Below are 21848 nucleotides of genomic sequence, written 5' to 3'. Positions count from 1 at the left end.
GTAGCTTGTGCCAGAAAGCAGGGCTATAAATCAGTAAAATGGGAGTTTCAAACATTGGCTACCCCGCATGAAAAGGCCTCATTACTAAATCTGGGATGCACTTATAAATCAAAAGAAGCCCTGAGGTGGACAATAATTTATGTAAAAAATTTGCTTTTGACTACATAAGTGATTACTCTAATTCACTACTTCTTTAGTCTTGATAACTCAAATTTGTTATTAGTTAGTGAGCGTCACCATGAATTTATCAAGTGATTAGCTGAAAATCACAGATGTCATAGATTGATTTACATATAAGGATAAGCTGCATTGTCTTAAAAGCTTTCTACCTGCCTCATACATATACCTCTCCCCATCCCCTTAACTAGAATGCATTTAGAGCCAAGATTAAAATCACTGGAAATCAGGGGCACCTGGGTGGCTCAGTCGTTAAGCGTCTGCCTTCGGCTCAGGTCATGATCCCAGGGTCCTGGGATCCAGCCCCACATCGGGCTCCCTGCTCAGCCAGGAGCCTGCTTCTCCCTCTCCCACTCCCCCTGCTTGTGTTCCCTCTCTCACTGTGTCTCTCTCTGTCAAATAAATAAAATCTTAAAAAAAAAAAATCACTGGAAATCGTAGTTAAAAGTTTAGAATCATAATTTTGTGTTATACATATTTAACACAGTAAGAAATAAATCATATTTTAAATTATCTGCAGAGCATTAAAGCAAACAGAGGGTAAACCAACACCCCATCCCCAACCCAAGATGTTGGGATTTAATTGCTCCTGCATGCAAGGCAAAGGTAGCTATAAACACTCTACCGCTGATTCTAATTTGCCTCCAGGGTTACTAGCCCTTGACCCAGATGATTCCTTTTTCTCCAGCTCCTTTCTCTGGCAGGTCATCCTGCATACTAATGTCCTCTCAATGCCTCAAACACTCTTTTATCATATCATTCCCCTGTTCCAGTTTCTCACTTATTCCCCATTACTGGGGAAACTCTAACTTCTATAAATGGGAAAGGCTCCATTATACATAATAGTTAGCACTTAGTATTAAATTTAATGCTAGAGAAGTATTTTAAACTTTAAAATACTGACACGGAGCATGATATATTTGTCTGGATTTTCAGGGTCAGAACCAGGTCCGTAGTTTGTAAAATATATGGTTGCCCATAGGGATGAAAAATTTCTTGCTTGGTGGATCGTGTCTAGAAAACTGAAATTCCAGAATCAAGATTTTATTTTGGGGGGGCCAATGAAGGGGAATCATACTAGAATGCAAATATCCACAAGAGGGAAATCTGACATGGGATTGTTTTTCCTTTCTAACTGGACCATTAACTCAAAGGGAGATTTGATGGGGAATTGATAGAGAGATCTTGAGAGCACTGGGCCTCTCCAGGAACCCCCAGAATGAGAAGCCCACGAAAGGGAAGGATGTTACGTCACCATTTTCCCATAATTGTTCTGCTTTTAAGGTGTGTGTGTGTGTGTGTTTGTGAACTTGTGAAATATGCATAATAGAGTGGGGGAAATATTTAAAATTACAACAGTCTTCTAAGATTAGAAAGTTGTCATTACATAGCAACAATCCCTTAGTTCAAAATTTTGAAACTGAGCAATGAGGCAGAACTTGTCCAATTAAATATGAAAAAGTGCTATAAAGTTACAAAAACTATGTGTCATGAGAATAACATTGGAATATACAGAGAGACAAATGGAGAGAAGGTCAGTAGACAGGCATACACACATATGTGTATATACATGTATAAATATTATTTAGTGATAAAGATATGACAAATTAGCATAAAATCATGAAGCCATTAAAATAATAGTGTACATTAAATAAAATAATGTGGAAATGCATTATTTGCATACAAAGTTAAAGCATGAGGCTCCTGTTTTATACATAGATCAGATCGATTGATAATTCCGGGAAAACCCAATAAAACAAGAGGTTATCTCTATGTGGTAGTACTTTAGATAATTTAAATTTTCCTTTTTTGTTTATCTGAATTTTTAAAATCTAAGCTATACTCATGTAACTTGTACAGAAATGCTTTATCATTTAAAAAAGGCAAACATTGAAAAGGTTTCTTTTTATATCAGAAGCTTATGACTCAGAGATAATTTATTTTGATGCCATTTTATAATTATTCAGGATTTCCAAGAGCTTAGACTGCTTGTAAAAATAGAAGCTCAAGGAATATAGAGTCCCATCTGAAAAAAAAAATGGGCCTGTAAAATCTCAGTGGAAGATCGTGTAAGTGAAGTAAATACTGGGCTTACAGAATAAAATGAACAAAAGAATTATCTTCCAGCAAAGTGGATACAGTGAGTGAAAGTTACAACACTTTCAGTGAGGCATGGGAACTACAGTATCGGTTGGAGGAACTCATTTTATCAATGTTTCAAGTTCAAAGTGGTCAAACTCAAGGGAAAATAAAATTATTTTTTGCCTGTAGTTCTACTTTTGCTCTTTTCCAGAGACAACCCAGCAAAGATTAAAAATGTGTACAGAATAATGTTGAGGGTGGTGGCAAGCCATCCACAGGAGTGACATGACCTGGGACCCCACACAAGGACTGAGGCAGCAATATGCTAAGGGAACTGTGTAAATCAGACAAATGCCAAATTTGTAATTCACCCAGACACAGCTCTTCCACCAGCTAGGTCAATCCAATTATGTCAGAGCAGGGACAATGGGAAGAGTGAGCAAGGACATATTAGGCAGCTTTCCACTGGCAAAGGGTAAAGAAATACACAACTCCACACTACCACCTACAGGGTGACCTCATAACTTACGGCCACACAGAGCTTCCAGCTCCCGTCCTTCTGCCCAAACCACCTTCCCAAGACAATGGGGCAAGAGCAGACTTTTCTTTAAGTTTTATACATGCTACATCTTTATTCACAGTAAAGCCCCTTACATGGGTCAAAATGGCTCTAAATAATAACAGCCAACACTTACTAAGAGTTTACAATATGCCAGGCACTGCTGTATACCATTTGTAATTATTAACTTGTTTGATGGTCATAACCTAAGGCGGTAAGGACTGTTACCCTCTGCATTGCCCCTATAAGGAAACATAGGCACAGAGAGATTAGGTAACTTGATCAAGATCGCACAGTTAGTATGCGACAGAGGTGGGTACAAACAAAACCTTCTCTTTTAGCCACACAACATGTTTTGAGAGAAAAGAAAAATGACTTAGTATAAGCTTAACGCAACTCACAAGGTTCCAACCCCAAAATTGGATCAAATAAGCGTTCTTCAACCTGACCAAATAGAACAGCGCTTCACCTCTTTGGGGGCAGGGATAGAGAAAAGGACTGAGGAAGAATGAAGAGGGACAGATCTTGAGTAATTAACAGCAAGGCCCATAGTGGATAAGCAAACCACGATACATCCATGTGATGGAATACTACTCAGCAAGAAAAAGGAACAAATTATTGACCCTGAAATATGGTAACATGGATGAATCTCAAGTGCATTATGCCATACACAAAAGATTCTGCAATCTTTTCAATTTATATGACATGCTGTATGATTCACATTCTGGAAACGTCTATACTTGAAACAGATCACACTGGTTGCCAGGATTGGAGGTGGGGGAGGGTTGACTGTAAGGTGCATGGGAGAGTTTTTGGGTAATGAACTCCTATATACAATTTTCAGAACTCTCAGAAGTATACACTAAGAAGGGTGAATTTTACCATTTCTAAATTATATCTTTATTTTAAAAAAATACAGGACCCACAGTAGCCAGTACCACTTCAAAATCTGTCTTCTTAAAAAAAGTCTTAGTAGGTTAATTTTGTCCTTTTTAACAAATCTTCACTGAGCAGTTACTGCACACGTACAGTGTGGTAGGGCTGAGAGAGCACCAGGACAATAACACAAATAACACACACGGTCCTGTCCTCAGGAAGCTCCAAGCCTGTTACATTTAATGATAGAAATTGGTTCTCTCTGAAGAAACCTGAGGGACCATAAGTAGTGCAAAGGATATGACTTTTTCCTTTCAAATGTACCCCCCATAAGCCTCACAGATTTTAATAAGTATGAAATGTAAATAATATGATAGTGCCTAAGTATATAGTACAAAGTGGGGTACTTCACATGTACCCCGGGGGTGCCCTTACTGAACAAAATAGTTCATGCACCCATTTATTTCACAAATATTTATTGAGGGCCCATCATATAGCAGGTGCTGAGGTGTGGTCGTTAGTTTTATTTGTCAACTTGGCTAGGTTGTAGTCCCCAGATGTTCATTCAAGCACTAATCCAGGTGTTGCCACAAAGGTATTTTGAAGATGTGATTAAAGTCCATAATTGACTGTAAGTAAAGGAGATTATCCTAGATAATCTCTAGGGGTTGTCTTAGTCAGCCGGTTGAAAGGCCTTAAGAGCAGAGCTAGGCTTCTCTGAAGGGGGAATTTGGCCCATGGACAACAGCTTCAGCTCATGTCCACAAATTCCTGCCTGCCCTTGTTGATGCCAGCCCTACAGATTTCATATTTGTCTAGCCAGCCCCCACAACCACACAGGCCAATTCCTTGCAAAAAATCTTGATATATATCTCCGGTGCTTCTGTGATTCTGGTTGAACCCTGACTACTACCCAAGGAGAGAGGGATATAAAAGATAGACACAGATCTATCTGGTCCTTACCAGTTGTGTGGTTTCATGGAGATGACATGGGAGTAATCTGGTGATTACAATATAATTTTATAATGGTAGAAGTACCAGGAATATACTGGGAAATACCTAGCCTAGACTTCAGAATGGGATTGATAAGGAAAGTGTGCTAGATGATGGAAAGTTTAATTTAAGAGTTAAAAAATTATGAATTAAGAGAGTAGAGTAGGTATGTATATATGTATGTGTTTATGTTTTGCAGGAAGAATGAGACAGTGTTTCAAGCAGAAGATATAGAGGCAAAAGGAAATATGGCATAATGGAAGAGACCTAATAAAGCTGGTATGTATAGTATGAAGGTAAGACAGGAAGGCTTTGAGAAAAAGCAGAAGCTAGATCATGAAGGCCTTGTGAGCCATGTTAAGTTGCTGGGCATGGGGAAGCCATCAGAGGATTTTAAGCATAGGGAATACTTGATTAACTTTGGATTTCAGGATGATCATTCAGGACACAATATGGAGAATGGATTGGGAGAAAATGGAGGTTGGGAACTAGAAACAATAATTCAAAAGACTGATGATGGTGACATAGTCTGGGTAGAAAACAATAGAAATGGAGAGGATTTAACTGGATAGCAGAAAGCATAATACTTGGTGACGATTGGATTTGGGGAATAATGGAGATTGAAAACTCAATGTCAAGCCAAAATTTCTGACCCAAACAACTAGGTGGATGGTGGAACCATTCAAAAAGATGGAGAACACAGAAGAAGGAGCAAGGGTGGAAGAGGGAAGGGCTGTTTTGTACAGCTATGTTTGAGGTATCTTTGGACGTAAAGATGGAGATACCCAGTAGGCAGTTGACTGTACCAGTCTAAAGGGCAGGAAAAGATCTGCGCTCAAAATAGGATGTAGGAGACATTGTTAGATCAATGGAGACTGAAGTTGTGTGTGTGTATGAGATGGCCTAGGATAGTAGAGAGGGTAGGAAAGACACCAGGATATAACCTGGAGCAACCCTCACATACCCAATGCGGGAAAGGAGGAGAGCCTTCAAAATAGCAGACACTGGTTTTCTAATCAGGTTAAAAACATGACTTACATAATAACCTTCTGTAGGATTATTTTTCTCCACAATTCATATGTGAATGTGAAACAGTTGGGATCAAAGATATCAAAGTATCTTTCAGTTGTAGATGGGCCCCTTTTCTCTACCAATGTGGTCTGGCTAGCATGTGCTTTATAGTTTGAAAAGCATTTTCACAGGCATATATCCTTTCATTTAATCCTGAAGAAAAAGTCCTACAAGGTAGCTATTAACATTCTTCCTGTTTTATGAACAAGGACATTGAGCCTTGGTTCAATAACTTGTCCAACATTATAATGTTCTTTTTCATTTTAACAGTTTTTTTTTTTTTTGAAGGTCATATGTAAGATTATTGCTGCATCTTCTCAATTGTTTCTTCCTTGTATTTACCCCCCCCCCCTTTTTTTCCTCCTTGGTGAGATTTAGCTTTACATTCAAGGATCTTTTTTCGGTCTTTGTCCAGTTCTAGTCTAGTGATAACACCCTTGCTGGAGTCAATGCTTACGTGGACAGTTGTGCCATTGACTTTGTCATGCTGTAATCATTCAGTGTAGATGACATATTTCTCCCTGTAAACCTGGACTATTTTGCTTACTCTTAGAGGGTCCTCATGCAGTCCCATCAGTATAGCTCTTTACAGGAACATAACATCAAAAACAGCCCTAGGGCTGTGGCTGATCCTATATTACAGACAGGAAAATAAAGGCTCACAGAAGCCAAGAGGCTCATTATCATTTCTTACTCTGAAAATGGAGTAGCTGAACTTGCATTCAGATCTTTGGGTGCTGTAGAATTAGCTTTCAATATCTGCTGCCTCTTAGTAAATAGCAACCTAGTAAATCTTGATGGTCCGTGACTTTAGATTTATCTTTGTTTCTGTGTATTGGTTTGTCTGTGTATAAAATTGGGCCTCTGACCATCCACAGCAAGTTTCATGATTTTTCCAGGAACTAACTTTTTGCCAGGAGGTATATAGTTCTTTATAAAAACAGGGTAATAAAAAAATGTGAATCCTAGTGATTACTTTTCTGTTTTAGTCTCAGACTCTCTTGGTGCCATAAAGTAAAATTAAAATATGGGGTTATTATTTTGTAACCTTTAAGTTTCTATAAATACTAAATTTTATCACCAGACTTTAATCATCAGTTATAAGGGAATTAATGAGAAACATTGTAAGTCTGTAGTTAATGTAACAACATTGAAAGACCCTTGAAATTTCTTCTATATAAATTTATAAATCATAGGAAGAATTCACCTATGTTTTCCTCAGACCACCCTCAACCATAGAAGTACACAATATAATTAAAAATAGCATATCCTTCTACCTAAAATATTGTCTTGAGAATTAGCAACTTTATCAATATGGAAGTGACTTGTCAATGGCAAATAACCTCATGAAAAGTCCGTATCCTTCTCCTTTTATTAATGATAATCAGAGTTTTATTTCAGGTGGGCAGGGCCATCTTGCCACATGGTAAGTCATCCTGCTTAAAAATCCCTGATGAGCAACATATATATTTTTTCATCCAGATGAATTCAGACAATTCAGAATAGTTCCAGCATTAGTGAAAACACTATGCAGATTTAGGATTGAATATAGAAGACTGATACTGTTAGGGAAAGAGCCTCAGGGCCTTGGTGAATGCTCACAGTTAAGAGTGACTCCTTGGGGCACCTGGGTGGCTCAGTTGATTAAGTGTCTGCCTTTGGCTCAGGTCATGATCTCTAGGTCCTGGGCTCGAGCCCCATGCTTATGCTCTCTCTGTCTCTCTCTCTCTCAAATGAATAAAATCTTAAAAAAAAAAAAAAAAAGAATGACTCCTTTTTATATTTATTTATTTGAGAGAGCAAGAGAGAGTGCTCACGCAAGAGCCAGCTGGGGGAGGGCCAGGGGAAGAGGGAGAGAGAGAATCCTAAGTTCCACAATCAGCGCAGAGCCTGATGAAGCCTGACACTGGGCTCCATCTCACAACCCTGAGATTATGATCTGAGACGAAATCAAGAGTTGGACGCTTAACTGACTGAACCATCCAGGTGCTCCAGAACTTACTCCTTTTTAATGGTAACATTTATTTCTGTGAGGTTCTAACTGCTTGGTTCCCATAGAAACTCAAGTGCCAGAGTAATGACCCAGGGAATGACCCTGTATTTCCTGGGATGGCTATTAGGCCCAACATAAATCATTGCTTCTTTCACAAAACTGGCTTCCAGTTTAGGGTCTTCCATTTGTTTGATAGGTGCTCTAGGCAATTCATTTTACCTTTGGTTTTGTTTCCTCATCTATAATGTGAGATTATAACAATAATGATTGTATCACAGTTGTTACAAAGATGTAAGGAATTATTACTTTACTTTTTCTTCAAAAATTTTATGGTACCACACATTTCACTTTGAAAGGAATTGAATCAATGTTGCAGAATTATTAAAAGGTAAGTATTTTATTTGGACATAAGAAACATAATATAAAAAAGAAACCTATGTGTTCTATGGAAACCTGTCATCTTAGTATACCTGAAACTAATATAACACTGTTTGTTAATAATACTGGAATTAATATAAAAAACTTAATAAAAAGCAAAACAACAACAACATCAACAAAAACTATAGAGTCATTCAAGAGTGAAAGAAAACTGTGAACCTAATGAATCTCAGAAAATAGTAACTTTGAAAATAAAATAGTTTCATCCTTTAAAATTCATATCCCATGTTATAGTCTATTTTCATTATCTTTCCCATTGATATTTTTCTTAATTCAAAATTTATGCTGTAAAAGTTAGGATGGGAGATGTTTGGATAGGAAAACTCTACAGGATTTGATTTCTCTCTCTTTTTTTTTAGATTTATTTATTTAATTGAGAGAGAGAGAGAGCATAAGCAGGAGAGGCAGAGGGAGAGGGAGAGAGAATCTGAAGCAGACTCCGTGCTGAGTACAGAGACCGACATGTGGCTCGATCTCATGACTCTGAGATCACAACGTGACCCAAAACCAAGAGTCAGACGCTCAACCAACCAAGCCACCCAGGTGCCCCAGTATTTGGTTTCTCAGTATGCACCTAATGAGGACAACTGGCAATTTGTGTACTACTCTGGGAGTAATTTTTAAAGAAAAAATTAAGGAACTCAGAAATTTTATAGTTACAAAACCAAATTCTGAAGTTACCTCTTTGATGTTATAGGGAATTACCCAAGAATTTCAATAACTATCCTGCAGACCATTTCTGGGGCTACTTATTCACTCACGTGTCAGACTTGTGGCATGGTGGATAAGCATTAACTCTAGGGTCATACACCTGAATTTTAACCCTTACGTTTTTGCTTTCGAAAAAAGCAGGCTTCTTAAACTTCTCATGACTTGATTGATTTTTTTCATCTACAAAGATCATCCTAATGTATCTACTTGGAAGGTTTTATGTGAGGAGAAAATGATAAAATAGCCCATGTAAAAAGCTTAGTAAACTCCTGAAAAGCCAGCTAGTGCATGTACTAGGAGACTTCTGCCTCAAAAGAATGACTTAGGATTGCTTTTGTCTGATTTGTGCCTGTGATCCATACGAATGAGACAACACATAGGCTAGGAGTTTAAGCTGCAATCACTCACAAGCATATAAAACATAAAACTCATAGGGGGAATTTTTGTGTGTGTATCAGTATCCCTGCTGTTCCAGAAAATCATTTGAGCTGCCTGAGTTAAGCTTAATAATCATTTCGTGGATTCTAAACTAATGAAAGACTTCGGTAGCTGCCATTCTCCTGGCTTTGAGTGTTAGACTGGAGAGTCCTTCTGACATTATATATTCCATCCAACTCATTTCCTGAATAAGAAAATCAGTTCTTCAAAATCTTGTATGATTTTTGTCTTTGTTCTATCATCTACCAGCCCTTTTTTTTTCTACAGGAAAACCAAGGAACCCAGTAAAGAAATAATGGAGTAAATTGAACCGAAATTCAGTTCCCTTGGGTTCAGTTCAAATAGTGCTGAAGTGCTTGGGTATGAATGTTATGTTCCAACCGAGTATCTCCTCTGAGGGATGGAGGTAATTCTCCCTCAATTAGCTTCTGGGAATTAAGAACAACCACCACGAAAACACTTCTTAAGAGTCCATCTCTAATGAAACACCTGAAGGGCAAGCTCCCTGCTTCAAAGTTCGTATAGTCAGTTATATCATAAGGCCTAACAGGTGACTTTGAGAGAAACAATTATCGTAGTATGCTAAAAGCAGCATGAATTGACAGAGGCTAAGAATTCTCAGCTTCGACTGGCTACTATTCACAGGGTGAGTGCTCCTCTACTGAGACATAATGTTCCATTAGTCCAAGGATGAAAAAGCGAGGTCAGAAATTACATTTTTCAGCACTAATACAACCTTAGCTTGGGTTTACAGGTGTAGCATAATGCAGAGTGGAAGCATAGTAGTATTTTTCATTTCCCAGTAGGATGGGGCCAATTCACCCCAGTTTGTCTGGGACTTTTGGAGATTCAGCACTAAGAATCCCACACCCCAAGAAGCCCTCAGTCCTGGGCAAACCAAGGTCCAAGGTTGAACGCCCTATGTCTGAAACCACATTAGTCCTACTCCTAGCTACATCTAGAATGTCATTTTCAGGGTTACAAAAATCCTTTCACCAATAAAAGCACCTAAAAGATAAGTAGAGTCATATTCATAAAATAGCTTAAAATCCTCCCTATGGCTTATTGGTGACACAGTCATTCACACATTGTATGGCAAAAGGGAGACAGTCCCAGGCCGCTTGCTGCTAACTGTGCAGAAGGAAACCACACTACAGGCCACCTTTATACATTCCAGTAACTGCTGTGATGGCAAAAACTCTGAACATGATAGGAGCTCAGGGAGGAATATACTTGGAGCCTAGAAGGTTCAAGGAAAACGTCCCAGAGGCAGGGATAGCTAAGCTGAGATATTAAAATAAACAAATTCTTAGTTTAGTGCTAGAAGTCACGAAATAAAGTCTTATGCTAAGAAAGAAGGCTAGACAGGCAGGTTTTCCTGAATATTATCCAACCTAAAACAGCAGACATTTTGAGAAAAGGAGGTACTCCATAGTGGGAGGAAGGGGAGATCCATAAAGGCACCAGAAGGGGCTTACTGGGTTCCTCCAAAGCAAACTCTCTCTTTGATCCCGTTTGCCCTGACTTTCTGTAGGAAAAACCTAGTCCCCTGAACCATTTCCTCCTTCAAGTGCCCAAAGTCCCCCTGTAAAATACCAAAATGTCTTTTCTATGCTTATGTATTAAAACCCGTTCATCTTTCCAAGTTCCCTTGAACATCTCCATTTTCAACAAAGCTTCTTCAGTCTTTGTAATCTTCCCTGATCTTCATCCTTCCCGAGCCTCCTAACCCCTTACTATTCATGACACACCTTTATGAGCCTCCTTATATTTGATTTCCACTATTTTATTTCTTTTTATTATTCACTAATTCATTAAATTTTGTTAAACACCTACTATATGCCACACATTCATCTAGGTCAAACAGAACCCCTGGTCTTCTGGGGCTTTTATAATGCCTTTAAAAACAAATGAACAGGGGCACCTGGGTGGCTCAGTCAGTTGAGCATCTGCCTTCAGCTCAGGTCATGATCTCAGGGTCCTGGGATCGAGTCCCCACATTGGGCTCCCTGCTCAGCGGGAAGCCTGCTTCTCCCTCTGCCTCTGCTGCTCTCCCTGCTTTTACTCCTCTCTCTCTCTCTCTCTCTGTCGAAGAAATAAATAAAATCTTTAAAAAAAAAATGAACAAACAAAACAAAAAACTCGACAAGATTATGAACACTGAAAGGTACAGGCCATGTCATATGCACCTGTTGTGTCCTCTGTGGTGTTGAAAACAACTGTGGTGCATATTAAGCAATTAATAAATATTTGTTGATTTGAGTAATTAAAGCACTCTGTAGTGGAATTGTTCTCATTAGGAATCATAATCAAAGGAGATGAAAGAGAGATGGTATATAGAGTTTCCTCAAGGGTCCAGTTGAAATGTGATGATGCAAGTAACCATCTCTTACTGTGTCATCCTGGGGATGATAGAATATGCAAGTTAAAAGAGGGAAATAGAATTGGAATTTTGTAAAATGCTCCTTATGATGAAAAATATAAATAGTTTTTCTCTCTACCAAGTTCAGTAGGGTAGTTGGCATGTAAAATGCAAAGAGAACTAGAAAGATCCGAATTTAAATTCTGTTTTGCCTTTGTGACCTGCAGAAGTTATTATTTCCTTTGATTCTCAATTTGTTCATCTTTAAAACAGGATAATGTGTGGATACCTCCTATTTGCCCTCCTTCTCTGCCCTACTCCACCTTCTCCACCCTGCTATGTCCTAAGAGGCTGAGTACATGGACTGCTTTTATAGGCTCCATAGCTCTGGCTTTTGATTGGGTTCAGCCAATGGGGAGCTAGCAGGAGGCAGAGGGTAGAAGGCTTGGTTATTTTCTTCTACTGCAGGCTCCATCTTTAAAAGCATTTTCTCCTAAGTCCAGTGAATACCCTCTTCCTGGGCCATGGCCACCCAACTTCTCTCTGGTTCCCTATTGATTCTAGCCCCAGGGTACTCTATTTTCCCTTAGTGCTTTCCACTAACTTTGCCCACGGTTCTGCAGATGACTCCTTTATTAAATTTTCTACAAATGACTCAGTTTGTGCCATCTTTTCCTGTTGATACCGACAACAGTCATATTTGTATCTCACTAGTGTAAACATTAAGTTAAGCCATGTGAAATGTCTAGCAGAGCCTCTAGCATAAATTAAGTCTTAGGTAAGTATGGCTCCCTCACCTTCCTGCTGCTTCCTATAGTGCACTCTGGCCTTCTTGAAGACAAGCTACTAATTTATGCTAGTATGCAATCTGTGTTTAATGTGATTTTTAATAGTTTAACATGCTTCTCCTGGAAGAGATCTTTGTTACTATGCAGGAAAACTATTGTTTACATCAGGGTTATTAGCAAATAAAATCAAGGAAATGTACCTTTCAAAAAGTCACAGCAATATAAAGAAAATTATACTTCAACTATAATTGTTTCAATCAGAGTTAAATATGTGCTTAATAATGATATAATATTCCTCCTTTCAGGAACACATACTCAGACTATGAAAGAGCTTAAGGATCAGATAGAAGAAAAAGACTTATTTGACATGGTAACACCTTCATGGCCAAAATATTGCTCACAAATATTTGTTTTGAAGATGTTTGATAATCTTTCCAGCTCAAGTTTCCTATAAATTTTGTGTCAGGGAGACTAACTGAGAATTAAATGTGACAGTATAGCTATTGAGAAATGACTGAATCCCCTTTTTGTCCATAATGTGATCATAGAAGAATGAAAGGTGTTCTTTTCTTGCACTAGGAGTGACAAGGTCTGTGAGTTCTCCTGCTCAGGAATTCCTAACTTCCTTACCCTCTGGGGATAGCTAACAGAGAAGAAGTAATCTGTTTTGGTTGCACAGGAGGAATTTTCTAGACACATCTTTGATACTAAAGGCCTAGATCTGTGTAAATAATTAAACTGGATTTCTTAAAGAGAAAATTAATCAGCAGGGGTACTGTGTTTGAGGGTTGAAGAGAGGTCCTATGAGGTTGGTAGATCCCTTAAGATGGGAAGGTAGTGGGAGTTCTGTGTCAAGAGCAGCAGATGGCGGGGCTTATTGGAATGCAGAGCCTTTGAAGTGGTAGAGCCCGGTGCAGTGCTTGCCTCTGTGTTGTAGGTTGTAGCGATGGCCACACGCTCCATGTCTTCGTGTATCTGAGTAGTTTTGAAATGTGACTTTGGAGCTCCTCTCATCATGAAGTGGAGTTTATGTCTCCATTTCTTGAATCTGAGCTAAATTGGTACTTCTGGCCAGTATAAAGCAGCAGAAGGGAAGCTAGGCTGGTTCTGAATCTAGGCCTCAAGAGACATTGTATGTTTCTGCTCTTTCTCTTGGAACCCTGAAAAGCTGCCATGCATACAGATTCAAGATAGCCTACTAGATGATAAAAGACACATGGCCTAGTCTTTCCCGCATTCCTCATCCAACACTCAAATAATGCCAAGAAACAAAGGCTTTTACTGATTGGTAGCTGGCTGCAGAAATATGCATGAATCCAACTGAGACAGAAAGAGCTGTTCAACAAAGCCCAGTCCCAGTTGTCAACCCACAGAATCATGAATTGAGAATGATTGTTGTTTAAATCCCTAAGTTTAGAGGTTGTTGTTACACGGCAAAGCAAACTGATACACTACGTGCTTATGACCTTGGGACTTTGACCAGGATCTCTGTGGCTTAGGTTGGCATGAGGAGAATGATGCGACTTGCCTGCACGGGGCCATGTTAACCTGAAAAAGAGACACATCAGTGACTGTCAAAGACGTCTGGCATGTACCATTTTACTGTGCTGTCTATCCTCCAGGGTTCTTGTGCAATCTAAGGAATAAGGAAAGAAAAACCCTTACCCCCATTCTTGTCAAATCATTTGATACTAAACTTGTAACCATCTTAATATGTGGGGACTTAGGTCAAATTTAATTTTAGCTAGAAAAATAGTAAAACTTTGGTTCTGAAGCTTAATTATTAGGTCACGTTTTAAAAATACTAAAATTCAAAATGTTGTACAAGCCCCTGTTTGAAGAAGATTGTATTATACTTCAACTCTCCTTAGATTTTATACTCTGTTTCTCAACCAGCATAGAGGAGAGAACTATCAGATCTTCTTTCTGGAGGAGGTTTTTGACTTCTGAGTTAATGTTGGTAATATGATGTTTGAGCAAAAGTTTGGTCAAGTTATGAGACAACAAATAAGCGTTCAAGTCTGAAGTAATGATTGTTGAAATATTTATATTTACAAAGAACTCTGGTCTTGATGTCATGTGAATTGTATATTAGTCCTGGCTCTGTCATTGATGAGGGTGATGTTAGGTGAGTCATTACCCATCTTTGATCCTTGATTTCTTTATCTGCCAATTCAGAAAGAAGAACTCAGTAATCTTTAAGTTCCTTTGAAGGTCTCCCAGTCTATATCTCTCATTCTACATTTACATTTAGAAAATCTTTTTATCCAGAGGCATAATTTACTTCTCCATAAAAGATCTGTGAACTGATTACTCTCTCCTGTAAGTCTTTAAAGCAGTTACTAATGGTAAGAGTGGGCAGGCAGCTAATCAGGCACTGTTTTGTGTTATCTCTGACATGATGTCTGGTTATCTGTTACCTGTTTATATATTTGGTCTCCTGAACTAGTTTGGAGCCTCCTTGAGGATGAGGACGGTGTGTTATCCATTTTTGACTCTCCATTTTAAATTATAATATGTAAACCTAGAAATAACTCAGTGGAAATTATTGATACACATAAAAATTGACTATATTAGTAAATTGTAACATACTTTAGAATAGTCTTTTTTCCAATATTAGTCAGAGCCCTTCAATAGCACTGCATGACCTTTAGGGCTTTAGGTAGGTCATTTCACCTTTCTGGGACCTAATTTCTTAACTATAAAATGGGCAAATTGAGCTAGATTAATAATAATAATAAATAAGATCCCTTTGTGTACTAGTCCGTCAGTTTTTAAATGCTATGGAAGTTCAGGACATAGATGTTTGTCATGAACCTCATTCTTCTTAGCTGGACTTGGCTGTGAGATGTAAGCTTAGCTTAGAGTTATGAACAGGTAACCCTAGGCACCCAGCTCCTGAAGGCATGCTGCTAGTCACAGGTAGTCTGGCTGGGGGTGAAGAGCATGCTCTTCCATCTTGCCCACACACTATCCCACACTATTTCAAGTCTTCTAAGAGGTGATGCTGAGGGGCTACTCTCTGTTCTCAGAGTCAGTATGTTGAATTGATTCTCTTTTGATAGGTTAGAAGCCTAGGGGTAGAATCTAAACTCCTCATCAAATCAAGGATCAAAGATGGGTAATGACTCACCTAACATATATCTTGATTATAAATTATTTTCAAAATGTGTAATAGCTTTACAAGAGTAATGATTTTTCTAAGTAGATAATGCTGTCTCTTTCGAAGTACACTGGGCTTAATAAAGATGTAGGTCACATATCTTTTCCTTAGGATACCAGTCTGAAACCTGTAGCTAAGTAAGTACTTTGTAAGAAATGTGGGGATTATTATTTAGTACTCTTCTATTTTTCTCATAATTTGCATAATTATAATCTGTTTATTCTAAAACTGCCATAAGCTGGAAATATATAGTTTACCAAAAGATGTGAAGTTCCTTAATAATATTTCTAGTGAACCAAATGAATCAGTATTTATCTGAATATGTTAACAGTTTTCAAATTAAAGAGTGTTGTATGAAAACATGTAAGTAATCCAGTAATTCCATGAGTGGGCTAGAAGTAGTATCCTCATTCCCAAGTGAAGTCAACTAAGTCCAGTAAAACTTCTTTGTAAGATATTATAAAACAAATTATTTTTAAGCAACATTAGTTTTTATGAGAAAAACTGTGGGCAGGTGTCTGAGTCCTTAGCTTTGGACTCAGATAACCTTGAGCTCTAAATCCAGGCCCAATATCTTACTAGCTAGGTGTCCCTAAGCAAAATACTTAGCCTCTTTATTAATTTTCTTTGTAAAATAAGATTAATAATGCTACATTGAAATATATTTTTTTAAGATTTTATTTATTTATTTGACAGAGAGAGACACAGCGAGAGAGGGAACACAAGCAGGGGGAGTGGGAGAGGGAGAAGCAGGCTTCCCACGGAGCAGGGAGCCCGATGCGGGGCTCAATCCCAGGACTCTGGGATCATGACCTGAGCTGAAGGCAGACACTTAACGACTGAGCCACCCAGGCGCCCCTACCTTGAAATATTATTGAGGATTAGATGGAATGATATAGACAAAGTGCCTACCATAGGATAGGTGTTGAAGAACGGTTAGCTATCAGTAATATCATATTCATGTTAAAGAAAGAAAGAAAGCATCATTTCCTTCTTATTCAGTTGGAATGCACTTATTTACTTTTTAAAGCACCTTACTTATATTGATTATTTGTGAGGTTTAAAACGTCATGAGCAAGAATGAGTTAAAAATGATTTTCCCTTTTAATTAAAAAGGAATCAATAACATCATGGGGATGTTTAATTTCTTCCAAAGCGAACACAAGACAATCAATAGCATTTCTTGATATGGATGTTGCACAAAATTGAAATCAAAGCCAGTCCTAACACAGCTAGACAAAGGTAACAAAGCTCAGGCCAGAAAAACCTCCTGCTTGATTAGGAATGGTCTAGAAATATCTAGGAGTAGACACCCAGCCACATCCTTGCACTGTGGATTTGAATAAAGCTTGCATGAGGGAGTAAATGAATCCCAGGGACATTCTTATCTCTTATACTAAGTTTCAGCCATTTTATTTTTTAGTGTAAGTCCTAATGGAGAGATGGTAACAGTGGTAGGAACAAAATGTCTATTGCTAGTTTTGATTTAACCAATATCATCGCTATTAATTAATACTTCACTATTTTTGTTTTTGGCTCTTATTTAGCTAAATAAATTATCTCAATTTGACCCTACTTGATGGAATTTTACCATTTAATAGATCTGACACAGACATGGATTGATAACAACAAAGTAAATGATAGGTAAACTAGATAAATGCAAACAACAGAATTAATATTGGTAAATATTAAATAAATGCAGGGTTGTAAAAATCCAATCAATAATGAATAGTGTTTTGGAACAATAAAAAAAAAAAAAAAACCAGAACTCAAAGACAGAGATTTAAGAATTCTCATTCCAGCCTATTCCTCTAATGATCCATATGACTCTGGGTATGTCGCCTTCTTTGGGCCTCAAGGCCTTTGAGCCTGCTCTGTATTCTAGTATGGGGAGGTGCTTATGTTACATACTCCCTGATGTTCACTGGTGGCCCTTGTGGCTTCTATTAACTATATTCTGCCTTTTAAAATCTTAATATCAACTCCTAATCCCAAATTCATATGTAAATGAAGAAGGCTTCCCTCTTTCCCTGGTTCCCCAATTAGAGCCAGAATATTCAGGGGGGCACCTGGGTGGCTCAGTCAGTTAAGTGTCTGCCTTGGGCTCACATCATGATCTCAGGGTCTTGGGATTGAGCCCCACGTCTGCTTCTCCCTCTCCCTCTGCCCTTTCCCCCTGCTCCTGCTCTCTCTCTCTCAAATAAATAACTAAAATAAAATCTTTTTTTTAAAAAAAAGAGCCAAAATATTCTAACTTTTAGGTAATCCTTTGGTTTTAAGGGTTTGATTGTTGTTAAATTACAGAGATCCCTGGGAATTGGTAAAATTTTAAATAATTAGACATTCACGTTTCAGTAAAATGGCAAAGGAAAAAGCAGCACACTTTACTTTATAGTCCCCTGATGCTCTGTGGTTAAGACTACCAGCTATCTCCCAATACCTGTTCTTCCCTTCTTTTGTGATGAAATTCCTGATTTTCAACTGGGCATATGTTCATAGAATGGGGGCTACATTTCTCAGCCTTTGCCTCGCAGTTAGGTATGATCATAAGATTAAGTTCCAGGCACTGTAATATAAGAGCCCTGGTGTACTTAAAGAAATGGGGGAATGCCTGTCATCCTTTTCCTTCTTGCTGGTTACAATGTGGATGTGAGAGCTGGAGCTTCAGCAGCCATCTGGTGAGAATGAAACTCATAGATGGTGGCCTGATTCCAAGCAAAGCTGAAGTGCTCTTGCACTGATTATTTGAGATAATCAGCTCCAGTCCACTTTTGTTTCTTTAGTTAATCCCCAGCTAGTTGTTGTTGTTGTTGTTTTTTAATTCCCTCTACCTGCTTAAACACACCCAACTAAGATACGAGAAACAGGATGGAATTAAGTTCCCCCAAACCTTTTGCAACTCTAGTTTTTTTCACAACTCAATTTTCATGGCTTCTTCCAGAAATAGAAGACATACTAGGAAACTGAGAAGGTATTTCATTTTTTGAAAATGTTAAGAAGTCATGAACTTCTCAAAGAATAGTAAGTCGAACACATCATCATTTGAAATATTTAAATATGTTCTATGATAACAGACTCAGAATTCTGAGAATTTTAGAAAGTAATGATAGTATAAAAGTTACAGGAAATTCTGAAGAAAGTAGCTGTGCAGATTTTTATTATTAAATTCCAAATAAGTATAAATATTTAAGTGTCATTATTTTTTTGGCACTTCTCTTGGGAAAAAAAATATAAAGAGATGCACCTTTACATAGGTCTTTTTTTAAAAAAGTAAAGAAGTCTTACTTCTAATAAGTGCTACCATGAAACATAGTGATACTAGGTTCCCTTTACCTTTTATTTGTTATTAATTAATTTAAATGAAATTGCTCTAACCATCACATAACTTCAACTATGAGTGGAACATTTTAAATTGTATTTTCTGAAAAGTTGTAAAAAATATTTACCTAGGCAATATCGCGTTCCATTCTCAGTGATCACAAAATTAGAAGACAGATCTTAGATTTCTTAAGAAAAACAGAATACAAAAACATAACAAAACAAAAAACCCTAAAATTAATGAGGTTTTTTGAACACAGTAGGCTCCCAATACATTGTTGTTGTGTTATTGAGTCAATCTGTGAAATTTTTGAACATTTCTTACATACAAATTCTTTTAAGGCAATCTTTCTCGAATTATGGAAAAGGACCACTTGCATGGGAATTGCTGGAGTGTTTCTTTAAAATGCTAATTCCTGGACTTCTCATCACAAATAGTGAATCAGAATCCCTATGCATGTCTTGAGAATATGAATTTTAAATACCTCCCCCCAAGAGATTTTCAAGCACATTTGAGTTTCAGAACCTCTGTTCCACTGCTTTGTGTAATGCAAAGAAGTTTCAGGCTGATTCACGTTATTACTTCCATGCCTCTGAGCCAATATCAAGTTGATTCTTTTTTCCATTCTGCCTCCAATAATAATCATTTCGACCTCATGCAAAAGTCAGGAATCATTACTGGACTGATTAACTCTTAAAGGGAGAGGGGTGTCCCTAGATAGGTACAGAGAACATGAATAGCACACATAGGAGTCAAATGAGGGGGAAATATATTACAAAAGTAAGGTTAGATTTCAAAACCATTTTTGAACTAATCTGGGATGAGTACATTTGTAACGTAAGGAATAACTGCGTTAAAGAAAGAACAGGATAACTTAATAGAGGTCTCCTATCTCATTCTGTGACGGTGCTTCTGGGCTCTGGTGATGAATGTGTTCATTTTATGTGACTTGCTTTGGGTAAATAACCCAGTGCCCTATCAGCTCTCCAGCCTGCGGCCAGCAGCGCCTGTGTGTGCGAGCTAATGACGGTAGAAGGTGCCTGGGGGAGGGACTCGGGAGGGGCTGCCCAGCGCAATCGCGCTCCATGCACTTGCTAAGAGATTCTCAGCCCTTTCTCTGCAGCTGCCACTTGACGACTCCACGTTTTCCCTCCAGAGGAAAGAAGCCATCTATCTAAATCAGCTGTACTCTCCACGTCCCTCGTTTCTCCCTTCGCCAGCCGCCACCCCCACCCCTTCCATTGTGTTGTGCGTTTAGCTCAGCTTCCTGCGTAAGACCCTAACCTCATTTGTAGCAGCAGGCGTTACTGAGAATTTCGGAACCTCGAGTTGCAATGGAGCTGTATGGAAAGGTGAGCAGAAGGGAGTTGCTCTGCATGCTCTGCGCGAAATGTCGCTTTGACGGACTTTGGGGTGTGTGTGTGTGTGTGTGTGTGTGCCTTGCCACTGCAATTGTGCGAGTGAACTACTTTATGTGTGTGCTATTCATCATCTTTCTCCCTTGTGTTTGTTGAATGAGATTGTAAAACCACCCCACTCTGCCTATGGAAATATGTAAACTTTCCCGTTTCGGGATAAGGAGGTGTAGGGCGAGAGTCCCAGAACGCAGCGCCGGTTTCGTTTGTATTGGGAATTAGCACAAGGTAGTGCGTTTCCTAACCAGAAAATCACAATTTAGACACAGAAGTCTGTGAGTAGAAAAGAAAAATTCCCCGCTGATACGAGCTGGAGTCACTTTCTCCTGCGAAGAAATGGGCTGGGAGGCTCCGAGCAGTAACAACCGGGAGCGATTTCAAGGGGAGAGAAGGGAGGCTCCGCGGCCAAGTCTGACTGGAGGAGACAGCCTGTTTAAGTGCTTGCTTGCTGGGAGATGTAGTTCAGGGCTCGCTGGTTTGCGAGAAAACCTCCGCGGGATAAGACTACAACTCCCAGGAGCGCGCGGGACTCCGGGCCAGTACGCGTGTGCTGCGCCAAGGAGGGGACAGCTCCGGTGCTGATGTTGGAGCCGGTTAGTGAACCCCAAGAGTGCAGAGTGTGGAACGTGGAGCGCGCGGGCTGTTCATGCTTGACCCAGCGCCCGGGCCAGCGCTGTCTTAACCAGAGAGAAAGGACATTTTGAGAACAATGAGACACGAAGCTCCCATGCAGGTGGGTCTGTACAGAAACGTGTGGCCTCAGAAGGAATTGATAACAGATGCTTTCTCCCTCGCTCCAAGCACAAATTGTGCTCGACCTCAGGGAAGGTCTAGGCTCTGACTCCGTCTTGGGGACACCGTTGGGTTCCTCTACGCTCCGCGGGGCTGTGATTGGGCTGTCTTGATGAGGAATACGGGTATTTAATGTCTTCCCAGGCTCCGCAAGAAGGGTGTGAATGTCCATCTAAAATGTAAACCCGAGCAAACAAAAGTCAGGGAAACATGCAGTGTCGTGTTGCCATTGATCTTCCCTCCTGGCTGGCCTGGTTTGTGATCCCGGTGCAAGTGCAGGGACTTCAGGTTTGGGGTTCGAGGTCTTTACTGGAGTTGGGATAGAGCGAATTGCATTTGGTTAAGAGTGCGTTAAGAAAGGCTAAGACAATGTTAGGGTCCCCCAAAGTCCCTGTCTTCAGTTAGGGTCCTGGTACAATCAGGGGAGAATAGTAAACATATGCCAGAGGTACGGCAGCCTTTAATCTCTGTCCACAAAACTGGTTTACTCCTGCATTTTGGAGAACCCCCTCTGAGCTTTCCTGAGTGGTGTGCCCATTTGTTGTACGTTCCGATTCCCCATTCAGTTAGGTTTGCTTACTTCGACTTCGGTGGAAAGATGCTTCTACCTAAGCATGTTGCTTAAGCAGATTTTGTTTTTAAGTAAAAATGAGTGGTGCTTTCTCCTTTGT

General features: G+C 39.1%; 1 protein-coding gene across 3 annotated transcripts in view; it reads left to right on the top strand.

Moving 5' to 3' along the window:
* The window catches only part of RAB3C (RAB3C, member RAS oncogene family), a 343707-nt gene that overhangs the window by 38962 nt on the left and 282897 nt on the right, over nucleotides 1-21848 (top strand). The window contains exon 3 of one of the 3 annotated variants that reach the window (XM_078067302.1): nucleotides 4887-4966. Coding sequence is in view for 2 of the 3 variants with exons in the window: in XM_078067300.1 (XP_077923426.1) it covers nucleotides 21095-21118 (24 nt within the window). In the remaining variant the exon portion in view is untranslated. Of the gene's footprint in view, nucleotides 1-4886; nucleotides 4967-20038; nucleotides 20323-20922; nucleotides 21119-21848 lie in introns of those variants that run through there. The other 2 variants (XM_078067301.1, XM_078067300.1) reach the window with 2 other exon arrangements.

This window comes from Halichoerus grypus, chromosome 2, assembly GCF_964656455.1.
Source record: "Halichoerus grypus chromosome 2, mHalGry1.hap1.1, whole genome shotgun sequence".
Classification (NCBI taxonomy): domain Eukaryota; kingdom Metazoa; phylum Chordata; class Mammalia; order Carnivora; family Phocidae; genus Halichoerus; species Halichoerus grypus.
This window is presented reverse-complemented; position numbering and strand designations above follow the sequence as displayed.